An 18,605-nucleotide genomic window follows, 5' to 3' on the forward strand; every position below is an offset into this window, starting at 1 on the left:
TAAAGTCTTAGGAAAGTTACCCTAGGCTAACTCAGGCCTCCACACCATGCACACACACACACACACACACACACACACACACACACACATGCATGCATGTGTGTGTGAATATGCAAACGTGCACACACATACACAAAATATATAGGATTAGACTTATGTAATATTATTTATATATAATGGACTACTGAGCTCTAAGAATAACAATCTGTATTTGCTGTATTTAGCTATTTAACTATATCAGTCTAACATACAATCGCGAAGCTATCTTTTACCTCCAAGCACAGTCATTATTATAAGCTATACCCAAGTGGGAAAATTCCTGATTATAGTCTTAACCAATGAAATATCAATATCAATAGCTAACACACGAGTAAATAAACTCAGCATATAACTGAATAGATCAATATAACTGAGTAGATCATGGAACAAATGATAACCATACCACAAATTATTTGGCATGTATGAAGTTTTTTTTCTACATTTATATAATCTCCTTCCATTAAGAATGATATTCTTGAGAAGATCTCCTATTGATAACGATATCCACCTTAAGGAATTTCCCACCAGGAAGTAAAATTTTCTTTTGCTGGTCCCTTGCTCAATCCAAGGAAAAGTAATACAGAAACAGGTTTCATCCAATTTTTTTCCCTTCTTGGAATGAAAAGCAATTTATTGAATCAAATGCAAATAGAAAAGCAGTTCACGGATTGAAAAAAGTACCCAAATATTACTCTATTATTTTATGCTAGATTAGAAAGATGATGATCGATAAATTTTTTTCATGTTAGATGGGTAATGTAATGGCGTGAACACCCAATCATCATGCTTACAAAACAAAAAAGGATCGTGTTTTGTTCGATTTGATTTGAGATAGGCTCTCACTGTGTAGCTAAAGGGGCCTTGAACTCACACTCCTCCTGTCTCAGCCTCATGCTTGTTGGTATTATACGTATGTGCCACCAGGTCCATCTCTGTGCTTACTTTACAAAAAAAAAAAATGAAAGTGATAAAGCAAATTCCTGTTTGTGTCTGTATGTCTATCTCTTTTCTTTCCCCCTCTCTCCATCACACACACACACACACACACACACACACACACACACACACACCATTTCATGCGATAGGCTCTATAGACTGAATAAAAAGAAGAGAGGCAACAAAGAGCATTCATCTCCCTCTGGCTCCTGACTGAGCACAGTGCTACCAGAAGCCTCAAGTGTCTGACTTCATGATTTCCCCATTATAATGAACTATACACAAAAACAATAGCCAAAATAACCCTCCTTCCTTAAGATGGTGGGTCAGGTATTTTTTTTTAAGTCAATTACTAATACACAGCATATTGCGAGTATTTGCTCACTTCAACAATGTCAAGGTTGACCTATATTATATAACTAATGAAACACCCAATCAGCACAACTCCCCCAACTAATTTTTGTGATATGGCTACTGTTCATATTAGCTACATTTATACTTTTCATTTCAACATTTTAAGACACCTATAAGGCCATATTAATTAAATAAAATTATGTTTGCTATGAATTTGAATGATAATAATATCTCAAAAACATATGTGAAATAAGATAAATGTGGGGGAATTGAATTGAGAAAATTTGTAGACAAAAATAATATGTCTGAAGGTGAAATTAAGGACAGATCACTAAACAAACTAAACTATTATAAATTGCAGATGCGGTGTTTCCAAACAGCCATGGTGATGCTATCATCCATTTGGGTAATAAATTTAGATAAAATTAGTAACATTTATGTAGCAATATCGCAAAAAAAGCAGGATTTAGGGGTGTACATGGGCAGCAGACCACTTGACCAACATGCATGAGGCCTTGGGTTTGCTTCTCAGAACAGAAAAAAAGTGCATTTTAATTTTTATTATATTATTTTACTCATGTTGGCTAAATAAACATTTCAAAAAGGGGATTCAAATTTTTAATCAAATTAGATACTGCCATTAGTTGAACAATTATTTGCACTAATGTTTGGATTTTTCAGTAGTACTCATGTGTAACCACAAAGTTGGGCTCCTTTTCCCAAAGATGTTGTTAACAACTGGTCAAGGGTACAAGAATAACTACACAGAGTAATGTGACATAATCTGACACTACTTTAGAAACTAAAGGAATACCACACCAATAGGGAAATCTCAACAATGTTCCTGTTCAATAATGATAATGAAGAGGAATGAACATTAGATGCAGTCACTCTCAGAGAAAGAAGCAGGAAGACTGGGTGGAGAATACCAGGGCACACTAACTTCTCCTCGATGGAATTTACCCTTTCAGTAGCCTCCATGTAAACACCAGTTACATCATGGGTCCTAAATAAAGCTGGCACATAGATTGAGGTGGTCTCCATTTACATTATCTCCAAGTTCCTTTCTTGCGTTCCTCATCCCAGCTCTCTAGTGCTGTGCTCTTCATAGCCTTGCACAGTGTATAACTTACTTGGATATAGTATTTTCCTACTGGCATTTCATAAGGCTAAGGATGGATTCTGGAACAGAGTTAGATTTTTTCAGTCTAAATTCCTTGAATACCTTGGGCAAGATATTTGTCTGATCCAAACATTTTTACAGGAGACTGTACGCCTTTGTTACTGTCATGTAACACCATCACCATCTAGAAGGAAGACGGCTAGATGAATGCTTTGTAGGCATTCATCGAACAAATGTATTTCAGGATGTGAAACCTAATAGTCCAAGATTAGTAATTTTATGAATAATTTCCACTTGTGTAAATAAACTATTGTGGCATCATAATTTAATATGACATATGATAACTAGAGAATAATTCTATGCAACATAGTCAAGTTCACTAGTTATCTGGCTACTTTACAGGGAAATGTCAAGTCTTCCTTAGATTTTCATTCCTATGTATATTTTCACTATTAAGGCCTTAAATCTAAAATTGACTACAACTGCACAAAATGCATAAATTTTTCTTTTTGCTCTACAAAAATATTAAGAGGAAGACTTGAAATAGCTTCAGGAAGTCACGGTTTTATTAATATTATATTTTGACCACCTACTGGAATTTGCAGACAAAATTCCTTCAGTCTTATGACAATAACTCTGGTTGTGTAGAGATAAAAATACAGGGCCTCACATATGCTAGACACACACCCTATCAGTTATACTCCCAGACCCAAATTTCTCTATATGAAGAAGTTGGTTGCCCACAGCTTTTGCTTTTTTTCCTTTTCCTTGGTGGTATTCTGTTTTGTTTTGTTTTGTTTTATCAGAATTTACTTACTCTTGAAATTGTAAGTTTTCCATTTTGGCTGGTCATTTATTTTTATCTTTCTATTGAATGAAAGTGCAGACAGACAGACAGACAGACACACACACACACATTATTAAGTCTCAACCTACTCTTGTAACAATAAGGAAGCAGGGACTTGGAGAGATTAAGAGATTTGTCTATGATCACAAAGGCTGTTAGCTGTTTGGTACTTTATGCCTATATCAGTATCTCTCTAATGTTAGCCAACAGAGAATAAAACAACATTGATTTCATTGTTCTTTTAAAAAGCTAAGTTTTTTTTTCAAAAAATATCTAGAATTATTTATTTTTCTTCTGGTTTTAAAGACAAAAAAATAAGGTAATAGTTTAATTCTCTGTTCAACTAGTAAATTTCTTTATTTTGTTATCTTATTATTTAATTTCATTTTAGAGAGGGCCTAATTATGTAGTCCTGTCTGGCTTGGAAATCTCTATGTAGACCAGGATTGCCTGGAAATCACAGAGATATGCTTGCTTCTTGCTTCCCAAGTGCTGAGATTACAGGCATGCACCATCACACCTGATTTTGTTTTTGTTTTGTTTTTGTTTTTTTTTAAATTATTAAACAATTCTGGGAATGTCTATTACCCCAAATTCTTACTCACTCATTGTTTATATATTACTGTTGTATTAAATTTACCAAAATTGTAATGCAAAACCTTTCAGTTTGCTAATAACAAATCAAAGTAAGCAGTTAAAACATTTTTCTGAAAAATAAGCTTTTGGCATAACGAGTTAAATGGTAATTAGTAAGAAGTACCATTCATTATCTATAGTAGACACAACTGTAGCAATTTCTTTATAAATACTTTCAACTTCTTTCAAATTACAAGTGATAGTGTTTTTATATATTAATTTTTAAATATTTGGTATTAATTTTAAATTTTTTTCTTGTGTTTTTAAAAAATAGCTTATTATTTTTATTTTATGTGTATGAGTGTATTGTCTGTACACAAATTTAAAATTTTTAAACTTATGTTGGTTTTGATAACATGAAGTAAGGACACCTGTGTTGTGCAATGCCCATAGAGATCAGAAGAGGGCATCAGATCCCCTGGAACTGGAGATAGTGACAGTTGTTAGCCATCATGTGGGTTCTGGGAACAGAACCTAGGTCATCTGTAAGAGCAGTCAGTGCTCTTAACTGCTGAGCCATCTCACCAGCCCCCATGTGTGTGTTTTGCCTGCATATAAGTACACCCATGTCTTGCACTGCCAGAAGAGAATGTCAGAGCCCCTGGAACTACAGTTATGGATGGCTGTTAGCCACCATGTGGGTGCTGGGAATGGAACATGAGTCCTCTAGAAGAGCAGTGAGTGCTATTAACCACTGGGTCATTCCTCTAGCCCCAGGAAAATTCTTAGTATTAAAATGACAAAAAAATTTAAGGTTGCATACGTATGATTTATTTATGCACTGCCCATTACAATGACATTTTCACTGCTATAAATGTATTTTAGTTATTTATTTCCTATAAAATCTACAACCACCTGTCCAAATAGCTTAGACACAGGATATCATCTTATTTCTCTTCTTCTTGCATCAATAATGTTCACTCAGTGTCTGACTTACAGATTCCACATCTTTCAGTAACTGCTCATGCATTCCACTGATAACCTTCATTTTGATATTACTATCTTCTAACATGTAGTATCCTCATAAACGGCTTTATTGCTGATGTCAATCTAGTCTATTTTTTATTTCCATCGCTCCAAAATAATCTTCCTAGAAATAAATATCTGACTTTGTATTCTGTTGTTTAACATACTTCAATAGCCTTATACAATCTCTATGAATTATGACCCTGGCTATTTTTTTCTTCCTAAACTTGCTTGAAACCTTTGATCACATTGTTTCCTTCACTTGAAATGTTCTCAACAGAAGAATAAAATACTTTTATAGCTTTTAATATACATTCAATACAGATCATTTCTATGAAGCTTTTCTGTGCTAGTATCAACCTTACTGAGGTGGAAATATCTTCTTTTGTTATTTCACATTATAGCACCAATAATTAATTATTGCCTTTATTTGTTAGACAAACCCTGAAAATGTCTGTAAAAATAAGGAGCTGTTTGTCTTGCTATTTCCAACACTTGAAACAGTAGCACAGAGCATGTGTTTAGTATATGTGTGTTGAATAAGTATTCAAGTTTCCCTCTTCCATCAATCCTTCTCTGTATATCTGTTTAAAGCATGTTTTATTTGAATTTATAACTTTATTGGCTGTACTAGAAAAATCATCCATATTGGCACATAAACATAGAATATTATCCTCATCTCTTAATTGCTAAGTAATAAGAACAGGAATAGCTCTGTCAGGACATGTGTTAGGTCTTTGGTATCTTCACAGAGTAGATGAGAACACTCTGAAGTCATAACAGGACTAAAATCCTTGTGAAAATTATGTGAAAAGAAGAAATCAATCAACTTATAAAGTAATCTAGCTGACTTTCTCTCATAAGCATTTATATTTATACATATACACATATACATATTTTTGTGTCAGTAATTATAGCATGGTCACATATATACACATATTAAATAAAATTAATTATTTAATTTTATTTTATCCAAATGCTCCAATTTGCTGGGAAAAGTTGAAAATATAAGTACTTAAAACACCTGCAAAATTTAACATTTTCATACATTAGAAAAGAATGAAAAATTATGGAAAGGGTAAAAAATGGTAAAAAGTTTATAAAATTAGCTAGATTATATGAAATCATAAAAAAGAAAATCAGTAGAAGAGACAGACCTGTATATCTTTTCCTTGTGGAATCCACTTCTTCTGTGATCACATCACATAATGGACAGACATAGACAAAGGAGATGGGTATGAGTGGATATACTCAAAAGGTAAAAAGTGACACTGAAGGAAAGGACCCAGATTGTTCTGAGAAAGAATCCTGTGCACAGTCGTAGGGAAGATACAGAAATTCAATGCATAGCATAAAGAAAAGAAGATGCAAGAACTGACAAAAAGTAGTAAAGCTACTATAGGTTAGCAGAATAAGAAAAATAAAGTTAGTTCATAAAAAGAGGATTTAAAAAGTTTACAGTTATTTATTTACAGCCAATCTTGAACACTGATACTGAAAAAAAAATCTTTAGTAAAACCAATGTTATTTCTTTGCTCACATGTTTCAAAATATCAGTAAGTCAAATTAAAACCTGAGAAAATGCTTATGACTTTTAATTATCTGAGAAAGAAAATTAATTTCACCATAATTAAAAAGTGCAATAAAATTGTTCCTCCAAAAAGTTGTCACATTTCCAAAATCAACCAGTATATACATGAAAATAATTTGTCCATCAGACAAACACTTCATTAATTAACTTAAAAATAGTAGAAAGTTAAAATAAAAATTTCATAAAATAAACAATACAGTCTATTGCAAGAACATTAGTTGATATTAAAGCTTCAGTTTGTTATTGAAAATTAATATAGTCATTTAATTTAGATAAATTTCGTTTGATTATATTCCTTTATAATATCTATTTATGCCTAAAATTCTTATAAATACCACATTATAGATCACTACAGCTTCTATTAACATTAATTTGGGCAAATCTATTACCAACCAGAATACATGTGGCACATATTTTGGAAATAATACTTTTCCAATTGCTATTTGGGAAGTTAATTTTTTTTTTACCATGATTTGAAGTAAACAAAAAGATCCTGCTAAACTCTGTTACTGTTAGTACAACTGACACAGGTAAATAATACAGCACGAGTCAGAATCTCCTATTTCAATTATGTACTTATATCTGAATCAGACACCAAAATTCTTAAATACCACATTGTTTTGCAAAATCTGTATCATAGTTTTGAGTGACTTACAAAGAAATAAACATGCTGAAATACAATATGTTAGAATTGTAAGTACAGAGAGAATTACTTTCTATAACAAATTTTCTATTCATGGATAGCAAGAAAATGAAATGTTTCCATTATAATAAAATACAAGGAAGACCATTTTTGCCTAAGGAAAAGAAAGAAGTCTTAAAATTAATTACTGAGAACTAGAAACGGAATGACACATTTTGATTCATAACAATGTTTTTAGTATATTATTATATCTTCACCTATTCAAAATCAGATACTCATCACCACTGCATTCCAAACTAGAGGCTACTGATACTAATGAACACAAGTAAAAATCCCTTGTGCCCTTGTGAAATGTACTCATATGCATTAAAATACTATATGCCATATTTTCTTTTCCATTCCCAGCCCACCCATATCATAAAGAACATAATGCAGGAAAATGAGATACATTAATAACATAAGTCGATGCGGAACTCTATTACACATTGTCTATTCTTTGCATACAACATTTCCATAGATAAACATTAAGCATATTGCTAAAATGGTTTCATTACATGTTAAAAGTAAATTGGTGTGAATTGGATAAAACAATTGTTGACATACAGTACACCTCTATTAGAGCATTTTAATTTTGTGCAGAAAGTATGAACTGCACAAATGAAGGTTCATTTTCCTCCAAGGTTTTCCTGAAACTTGGATTAATTTATATACCATTGATAATTTTTTTCATATTATATAGCGAAAAAATAAAAATTCTTCTCAATTCATTCACTAATCTATTATGGTAAATAATGGAGGCACAGAGATTTCAAATTAACTTACCCAAGGTCACAAAACAAGTTCAATGGCAGAGTCAGTAAAGGAACAGAAGTTTCCTACATGATGCTATATGACCCAATAAAAGCATGTAATTAAAAATTCAAAACAAGGAAAAAATTTTAAAAAAACTTCTCATCATTAAACCTGAACTGGACATGTAATATGCACTTAATTAGAAACATTCTTTAGAAAGAACCATATAGCACAACTGGTCAAGCAATCCAGAAACACCTTCATTTTTATAAGTGATAGCTCAGCGCCTACATTCTTAGAGCCAACAAAATTTTAAGATTCAGACAATAACACAAAATTTATATTGTTTGTAAAGAAAATGTAAAGAATATATTGTGACCGTGATTTCACTACTGACGAGATTGTTCATTAAATCACTTTCCATTATTTACGTGACTAAGATGCAGTAGTAAGTAGGTCAAACAGCATCTATGAAAATATAACTATAACACACAGACAGGCAAATCCTAAAACCTCCACATATAATTACACTTACACTAACTTTTTGGATGACTTTCTTACTTTCCTTATGGTCAAAATCTTATTGTGTAGCATACATTAAACAGCCTTCATTTAAAAAGAAATAAAGACAGTGAGTTCATTGTAGCAATCATGTCTTACATCAATGATAATAAACTATAAGCACCTGTTTTTCATACAATATTATAATGAACTGAACCTTAAAGGAAGCTACTTCTCAACTGGCAAGATTCCCATGGCCTCATATCCATGCACATATAAATAGGACTAATCAGATTTAGTGGCTTATAAACAAAAGGAAAGGGAAAGGCAAAAAAGACATGAAGTAGCCAGGTGTGGTGACACAAACCTTTAATCACAACACTCAAGAGGCAGAGGCAGGGGGATCTCTATGAGATACGGGCCAGTAGGTCTAAATAATGAGTTCCAGGCTAGCTTGGGCTACAAGGAAACCAAAAAATTACATGAAATTCAGAGAGGGTGTGATGAAAAGGGAGGTGAGGGTAGATATGATTATATTTAATTGTATACATGTATGAACTTCTCAAAAGTAAGACTTTAACATAGTAGCTAATGCTATAGTTAGTAAAAGTCTAAGTTGTTAGTTTGAATGTTTTTTTAATTTATAAAAATATTCTATGGTACCCAAGTACAGCATTTCATTACCTAGATTTTACAAAAAAGAAAATATCCCACAAACTTATTTCTCAGATAAAATGTAGCAAATTAAAGGCACTGAGATGGTTTCAGAGTAATTATAATAAAAGTAGGTTACTCAACCAAATATTTTCTTATATGCATAACACAACTGACACATAGAAATTAACAAATCAAAACAAATAATCCTCTTATGAATAGTATTAATTAATCATTGGACATATTAGAAGTCATTTAAATGATATTTTCAGATAAACTGAGCCATTTAAATCTAAGAGGTTGTCACGTAAAAATATGTGAAACTGCAGTAGCGCCTAACACTCCTTAAACCTAAGGAACTCACTTTTAGATGCTCAGCATTTTAACAATGTGGTAAGTACAACAGGGAGCTAAAATATTTTATGTAGAAATATACTATTTTCTCATGGACAGTTCTATTTACTGTAAGCACAAATAAACTCACAAAGCAAAAATAAATTCAACAGTTTAACATTTGTTTTCAGCATTTAATAGCACTGGTTGTATCATCAAAGATAATATAATATTCTTGTTTGCAGTAAAATTGCTCACTGAAAGAATAAAATATACATTATCCATGAATATTCATCTGCGAGGGCCTAGGTTCAGTACTAAATAAAAAGCTTTATCAGTACTAAGGCCATAACAAAATCTAATGCATATTCTTCATGACGAAGATGCAAGAGATTAAACATTACCCATTAATTCTGAGGTTTAAAGTTAGGATTAGAATTTTTATATTTTAAACTCATATGAAAGAGATTTAACATGATAAAAAAAACACTGTCATACTTTCAAGTGTTTTCAGTTATATAGCTATCAGTTAAATCAGAAACTGAAGTAAACCATTCCTCTTGATGACAACCTTTAAGCCATCTTCAGAAATGTATATTAAACCTCACGCACCCATGGTTCAGGGACTGCTGTGGCAGAAGGGACAGAAAGATTGTAAGAGTTAGGGTTAGTGCATGAACATAAGGAAACAGAGGCTTTCAGGCCACTGGGAACTTGCTCATATGAACTTGCTACAATGGTGAGAGCATGCGCAAGACCTATGCTGACTCAATCAGACAAAAATCCAGCATAAAACTGGGGAAATGGGTAGCAGGCCCCAAACCTAGCTGAAGAACTATTGGTAACTGAATACTGTAGGGTGAAGAAGAGTAGGTTTTCTTTAACATGGTGACTAAATAGACTGACTCAACTCCAGTGGAGAACTTGCACCGAGGGACATCTGGGTACGTTGCTTTGGTGAATAGGACTTAACATTATGACAGACTGCATGAAACCCTTGGGAGAGAGGGGTGGCGGGGGAGGGTGCAGATGGGGGAGAGGATCCAAATTTGATTAAGATCTATTAAATGAAATGCACAAAATCTCAATAAAAATATTTTTAAGAAAGCAAGTACCATTACAAAGTCATCCAAATATTCAGCTCATTTGTTTTTCTTTATAGCACACAAACCAGTAATTTGGTCCTAAAGTAAATGCCACATTTATTGTTAACATACTTCCTATAAATGGCAAAATTCCCAAGCCTGGCAATTATTCTTGTACAGACTTTCATAGAAGAGCAACTGAAATAAAAACAACACGATTATTGATAGGCTCCAAACTTTCCATCTCAGGTTTAGGTTCAAAGCCTAACTTTTTCTGTCACACTTTACCACAATAAATGTTGATAAGGAAAATTTGATATTCATAAAATGTGATTTCTTAAAGTTTAGTATGTAAAGTATGTCTTGGGCATTGAATATAACCAATAGACTATAAATATCTTAATTCTACCTAATAAATTACTCCAAGAGCATCGTCCATAAAGTTCAGAATTGCAAAGTTTCTGTCTAAATGTTATTATTATTTTCCTTCCATTTTATGGCTCCAAAGCCTCAATAATTTAAAATATTCTTTGTGCTTCTTTTTTATCTTTTAAAAATACATAAAAGTTTTGGTACATAAAAATTTAACATTTATTTTCTTTCCTTAGTATATTGCATAATTTACTCATTTAATTTAGGGTTTGGATTTAGAGGATCAATTATCAGAGCATACAGCAAAACCCACAATTGCCAAAACCTAAAATTCTATTATTTAAATTATGACATAAACATACTCCAATTAATTTACTCTACTGCATACAAAGGTTATGTTCAATTAAAGGACTTAGGCAATGTATACATGGTATATGTGAGAATAAACTAAAAGTATTTAAATTAGATCTTTGAAATTTTCTGTTTGTGAGATTTCCAAGCATTGCACTCTATCATAATTTAACATAGAAACATAGATCTATATGGCCACAATCCTATCCACATAGACATGATAGCAAAGAAGATAAATAGTGGTTTATGAGCGAGGATAATCCATATAAAACAATATAGCAAGGAGAATTTATGATTTATTTACTACTTATTTATTTTGCAGTGCTATGGATCTAACACAGGGCCTTACTCATCTCAAAGAAGAGCTCTACCACTAAACTACATTCTCAGTCTGAGAGATGTTTTTAAGGGATAAATTTTGGTTCTGTTTTTTTTTTTTTTTTTTTTTGAGGCAGCATCTTCTTGTAGCACCAGCTGATCTAGAAATCACTATACTGAGCAGCTGATCCTGATCTCACAAAAATCAGTCTGCCTCTGCCTCCTGAGTGTTCTGCGTGTGCTATCACACCCAGCGTAAGGAATAATTTTTGTCATATAAATCATACATTAATTTAAATTTCTATTTTAAAAATTTAAACATATTAAGCAGTATTTGTCAAATAAACTGATATTTCTGTGAAGCTTTAAAAACATAAAATCCTTTCATTTTGCAATTCTATAAATATACTGAATTCTTAATATGAATTCTAGTTTATTTTAATATATTTTCCATGTCCTGACATTGACTTTGCCATCTTTCCTTGCACTTCAGACACATATGTAATAAGCTTTCTTTCAAAGTACTCTGTTCTTCCTTGTTAACAGCCTTTTCACAATTGGAATGACTAAATAATTAGTGTAATTGTCATTTTAGTTTAAGGATCTTTACCAGATGCAGAGCCTAGGAGGACAATGGCTCTGTCTTGTGGACTCAGAAAATTCAATGCCAACTTCGTTCTTTGGGGTAAAGTAGGATGACAGGAATACTTGTTAATGAATTTTTGTAAAATTTATACATTGATGCATTTTAAACTAAAGGTTTTAGAACTCTAAGATAAAATTATTTAGCATATAAAAATAGACTAATATTGTTACTATAGACAGTCATTTTAAATAATGATATAATTAGTAAAACATTCAAATTTTAATGTACACTCATCTAATTACAAAATAAAATACTAATTATTTGATTTCTATTTTTCATTTTTTTCTTCTATTCCTCCTTAAAACAGAAAACTTTATTTTATTTTTTACCATGTAGTCAATCAACTCTTTGCCCCCAAAAAAGTAAAAGAAAGGAAAACAAAAACATTTCAATTAATTGTTAGAATGAATGGTTCTAGAGACTCTTACTGAATTCACAAATTAGGCCTTCCCTTTTCTTTCTGGTTGTGGACAGTAATTTTTGGCTCTCGAAGTTACAAATAAATCAATCAAACTATCTCAATATCCTTTATAGCGTAAAAATAAGAATGGACTAGAAAGACAAATTAAGGAATGTTTATATTGTCTTTCTACAGTTGCGTTCAGAAACACAAGTATTCACTTCTCCATTAAGTTCCCACCAGTTACATATGGCAGATGTTCATATGTGTTTCAGTCATTGTTCCTTTAAAAGATTAATCTTATAAAGAGAATTAACTTAATCAACAAATCGTAGTTAAGTATTTATCACTCTAGTCTACATGGGATCCACACACTGTAAAGTTCACACCAAAAGGAGAAAAATGAGGTGCAAGGTCACACACACCTACATAGCATGAAATGCAGTGTTTAGAGTGCCATGCTTTCATGTGGTTCCAAACCCTGACAAACCTGGCTCAGATTGGTGTTTCTTTTTCGGTAATGGTTTGTCATCATTTATTGTACCATTCACCTTTTTCTGCTGGTCTTCCCATGTAACTTCTAGTACAAATAAAAAAAAAGAAGTAATCAGAGCTTGTCAGAACCATTAGAATAAACAGCACAGCAAGAACCTAAAAATACTTTTGAGGGGGTTATTTTAAAGATATTTTTCCTAAATTCTTAAACATATTATGTAATGTCTTAACATTTTAAATATAGGAATGCCATATTATTTGATTTGTTTTTATGGGTCTCAAGATCTAAAACATTAAATTATACTTTGTTAAGCTTTTAAATCTATTTTCAACAAAATGAATCCATCCAAAGTATGAAGAAAATAATTAAGGACAATTAAAATGGCTAGGTATAACAGTCTTCCCTTTGTTGATATTAAACAATGTGAATTTATTTTAAGAGTAAATACTTATTAAGAATTATTTTATTGTGGCAAAATGAAATGCTTATATGCAATTTTAGAGAAGTTCATACACACTGAGAGAAAATTTATTTCAATATGTAATCAATATGTAATAAAATGGCATTTATTTTGTTACTATATCAAGTGAGAATGAAATTCATATCCTATAAAATATTTCAACCAAACCTTAATAAAGGAAGACAAAAGTATAATAGTTTGGTATCATGAATGTGAGTTACTTGGCATATCTAAGATTTTCCATTAAATCAACAAATAAATATTCAGCATTTACTAAAACTTAAGCATATATATAAGTACTGAGGCCCTAACAGCAAACAAAATAGGCAAGATTCATATTCTCATTAAGATTATATTTTAGTGGTAAAGAGCTTATGAAGATAAACATGCAAAACACACTGTGACTTTATGATACATGCTAAAAAGACAAGCATAAAATAGATAAAACATCCAAAGGATGGTAAAATTTTAGATAGTGCAGTCATGTAAGTCCTCTGTAAGAAGGCAATTTTTGAATAAAGAACTTCAGAAATTCAGGCTGTTACTTGGGGACAGGAGTTTACAGGCAGGAATATTCAAGCGTAAATCCTGAGTGGAATTATGTCTGACTTATTCCTGAAAAGTACGGAGGTCTCTGTGGATGGAACAGAGTGGACAATGGACAATGGACACAGCAGAAGTAGAAGAGGTAAAGAGATAGAAGAGATAGGAAGACAGAGCCTTGCTGGTCACACACTATAAGATTCACTGCTCACCATTCATTTCTAATCTGACACTAGCTCTTAGAAAAAATCCTGTCACTTGCCTACTTTTAAACATTTTTCCTTCCTCCCTTCCTCCTTCCTTCCCTCCCTCCCTTCCTTCCTTCTTTCCTCCCTTCCTCTTTCCTTCTTTTTCTCTCCTTTTTCTTTCCTTAGTTTCCCTTCCTTCCTTCTTGCTTTCTTTGTGTAAGTCAGACAACAACTTGCAAGACTTGGTTTTCTTTTCACTATGGGTTTCGGAGATTCAACTCTGGTTGTCAGACTTTGTGGTAAGAGCCTTTACCTACTGAGCCATCTCATAGGCCCACTTGCTTTCTTTATAGTCACATAATTCTTATGGCAAGTAGATCATTATCATGTACAGTTTTTTTTGGTCTTTTTGAGACAGGATCTCCCTGTAGCTCTAGCTGGCCTGGAACTCACTATGTAAACCAGGCTGGCCTCAAACTCACATTGATCTGCCTATCCCTGCCTCCCAAGTGCTGTGATTAAAGGCGTGCGCCACCGCGCCCAGCTACTGTGTACATTTTAATCCCAATAAAGTTTCACTATGCATGTAGTGGTATGCTCTGGTACTTCACCTTTTACCCTGAAAGAATAGTAAGACATTTTATAAGAGTAAGCGAGATAAAACATTACTGGAAGATAAAATCATTGTTAAAGATGGAAAATATTTATACTCTAACATCTAATGTAGGTGATTTTAACATATTACTTTTTTGATTCCTTGTACTATTACTAACATTTGGAGTTATTGTTTTAGTTGAAAATAAAGTGACTGACAGAAGAGATGCTGAGTTATGCCACTAGACCTGAAACACTATCACTATTAACTAGGGGTATGCTTTCAGCAAGATGGTTCATAAGTCTACCTGTGGATTTATTATTGCAGATGAGAAAAGGCTGGTCATGAAAAGTCTGTAATGTTATTTCAGCTCTAAAATTACAAATGCTTTTGCTTCTTGCAATTATAGATTAATTATTCAAATTAGATTTTGTAGAAGAGTACCTAAAATAGAAGTGATGAAATTGAGGTATTGAGAGTTCCAATTTCCCACAAGTTCAAAAACAGTAGTTATTATTAAATTCTATATTGAAACTTTGTCCATTCAAATCCTAAAAAAGAAGAGAACTGACAATATGCTTACTACTAAAAAAAGAGGTACTTATAGTTATTTCTCTTTTGAAATTAAGTCCATAAAACTAAAATAAAACATTTAAAATAATTAAAAATAAATTGGCTTGCTATCAGGAATATGAATTCTGAGCATCAGCTTTCTAAAGAGATTTTTAATTAAAATATCTTCATATTGACTGTTGAAAATAAAAATTTTAATTTTAAATTATTTCAGAATTAAAATTTAGGTAGAGAATAGCAAGCATACCAAACACTTACTACCAAAAGTAAAGAAGGAAATATCAGAAATGCATAACGTAATGTGTTTCAGTATTACTTGAATGAATATGTCAGTGTGCTCTGATGAAAACTGGGAATCATTTGAGTGGGTAAAAGGTTTTTCTAGTAAAATTTTTGTTTTTGCTCAGAATCTTATTCAACATTTAAATATTTCATTGATTAAATTTTCAGTTGTGAACTTATGTTTTAAAACATGATGATTAAATTATCATGTAGCTAAAATATGAATAATTTTGAGGTATGAAATTACTAAATCACTGGAAAGGCACACCTTTTTAAAAAGTTTTTAATTGAATTTTTGCAAATTTCATACAATATCGTTTTATCATATATAGACCCCCTCCCCTCTCTACAACCCTACCACCCCACAACTGATTTTATGTATTCCATTATACACACATATAATGATATATATAACATATATATTTTTTATAATATATATATATATATATTTTTTTTTAAGGCCTCTCGAGTCAAACTTGTGTCCCCAAGTGTCCTTTGGTGTGGGTATATCCACTGGAACCTGGTTAACCTACCCAAAGAAACACCCTTGAAGAAGACTGACACTCTCCCCCTCCGGGCAGCTGTCTGCTGCTAATTGTTCCTCGGGTAGGGTTGGGGTTTCCTATCCGCTTTCCCACTTCTATGCTGGGTTTTGTCTGACTTGAGTCTATGTGAGACTTGTGCATGCTCTCACTAATGCTATGAGTTTATGTGAGTAAGTGCCCTGCTAAGACAGAACTTTGAGTCAAAGTTTCAAAATGTGTGTTCTTTCACTGTACCAAATCACCTCCCTAAGATTAATCTACTGTCAACAGCAAAGAGAAGGTGACTTTACAATTATATTTAGAAAGTCAACAATAAGGTGGCCTTGAACAATAGCTAGGGTTCCAGAAAGTTATGAAACAGAAAGGACTTCTTTCCTAAACCTAATTAGTTATTTGAGGATTTGGAAGTATAGAAGAAATAAAATGAGAAAAGGAGACAAAAAGTGAAATAAGAGGAAAGGAGGAAAGTCTTCTGAAAGAAAGAAAGAAAGAAAGAAAGAAAGAAAGAAAGAAAGAAAGAAAGAAAGAAGGGAGGGAGGGAGGGAGGAAGGAAGGGAGGGAGGAAAAGAAAGGGTAAGAAATTTAGAAAATACATGTTTCCAGTGCTTAATGCCAAAATTGATTGATTGAAGTTTGGAAACCATGAACTAGGAGAAGAAATCTTAGACACACATCTTCTTCTTTATGGTAGCCTCTGCTCTCCCTTAGGCCCTCAGATATTAGACTGAAATGCCCCAAATCTTTATATGCCTTCAGCACCTTGTCTTCCAAGTCCAGCCAGCTTACTGTGTCCAAACTACTTTTCCACAAAAATAGATGTTTTTGATTACCCGAAGCACATTATAAAAATCCTTGATATTTTAGAGTATACTCTCATGTTAACTTTGGATATATGGTCACTAATCTACGTTGGAAAGGAATGAGGTATTCAGGAATAACCAACAGCTCCATTATAAAATCCATTCCCATGTAGGTATCGGTCATGTTTGGAAATTAAGACATTGTTACTGATATTTCCCTTATATTAAAAGCATTAATGAGAAAACAGACAGCAAAAGAACAACAACAAAAAAAGCAGGGCAGGATGATGTACACTTTCAATCCCAGCACTAAAGAAGCAGAGACAGGAGGATCTGTGTGAGAGTAAGGCCAGCTTTATCTACATAGTGAGCTCTGGGGCTATAGGAAAGCCCTAATTCAAAAGGGGAAAAAAAAAGAAAGAAAAGGAAGAAAAAGGTAAGAACAAACATCCTCTTCTAGGTTTTGTCAGTCTAAATATCACCAGGTTACTAGAAATTATACAGAAACATCCATTACAAGAATTTCAAAGCTACTTTACTTGTTTCCTTTGTAACATGCTTTTTTTTTACTAAATGGTTGTTCTTTCCCTCTTTCCTCCCTCTCTTTCTTTATTTCCTTCTTCCCTCTCTCTATCCTTTCTTATTGGATTATCCAATTTTGAAATAATATAGAGGGCCATACATTGGAAAACACCTTAAAGAAACAATGTTTTTCTATCAAATTCATTGCACAGTTTATGGGATAAGACTTTATAAAAAGGTAAGAAACATAATCATAATAGTAATAGCCAATTAAGCTGTATGTTCTAGTTTTCCAAAGCAAAGCAATATTATCAAACAATAATAATAAGAAAATAATGGGAAACAAAAATATTTGAAACACTAGAATTTATCAACCAAATCTCGAAAAGCACATGTTTTCAGTTAAAATTCAATGGAATATTTTATTTTGCACCAGAGGAAATTGAGGCCCAGAGAAATTAAAAGAATTACCAAAGTTAATAAAATCTTAGAAGGAAAAATAAGCTGAACACTTAAGAATCTAACCTACAATGAACACTTTCAGCACTAGGAAACTGGAAATGACCCAGAGGACTGAACAATTATCTGACTGTAACAAAAGTGTCCTAAAGCTCCATATATTAATTTTTAAGTGTGTATCTAAGCATTCAATGACTGTATTAGCATATCATAAAATAAATTATGTTGTAACCAAATCTACTCATTTCAACTCATAATGTTTCTTAGTCAAGTTAATTAATAAATAATAGCACCAATATTGCTAATTTCTTAAAGAACTGCAATCTATATATGTATATTCTGAATAGTTGATTCAGGAAGGTGGTCATAATCAAAATTAGCTTTAAAATTTAAATTTACATTTTCAAAGTGTCCAAGATTGATAACAGTTAACACTAATATAGTTCTTACTATGTGATATGAATTATTCAAGGCAATTTGAATGTCCCAAATTATATAAAAACTAAATTTTAGTTTATATAAAATTTATATTATAAAATTTTAATTATATATTAC

At 32.2% G+C, this 18,605-nt stretch overlaps 1 protein-coding gene across 11 annotated transcripts in view; it reads right to left on the reverse strand.

Moving 5' to 3' along the window:
• The window catches only part of Rims2 (regulating synaptic membrane exocytosis 2), a 570,072-nt gene that overhangs the window by 164,900 nt on the left and 386,567 nt on the right, over positions 1-18,605 (reverse strand). For 2 of the 11 annotated variants that reach the window (XM_029555208.1, XM_029555209.1), the window contains one exon: positions 6,059-6,091. The exons of the other annotated variants lie outside the window; for them this stretch is intronic. In XM_029555208.1, the coding sequence (XP_029411068.1) occupies positions 6,059-6,091 (33 nt within the window). The remainder of the gene's footprint in view (positions 1-6,058; positions 6,092-18,605) is intronic. 11 annotated transcript variants of the gene reach the window in all.

This window comes from Nannospalax galili, unplaced genomic scaffold (assembly GCF_000622305.1).
Source record: "Nannospalax galili isolate Female #2095 unplaced genomic scaffold, S.galili_v1.0 scaffold284, whole genome shotgun sequence".
Taxonomy (NCBI): Eukaryota; Metazoa; Chordata; class Mammalia; order Rodentia; family Spalacidae; genus Nannospalax; species Nannospalax galili.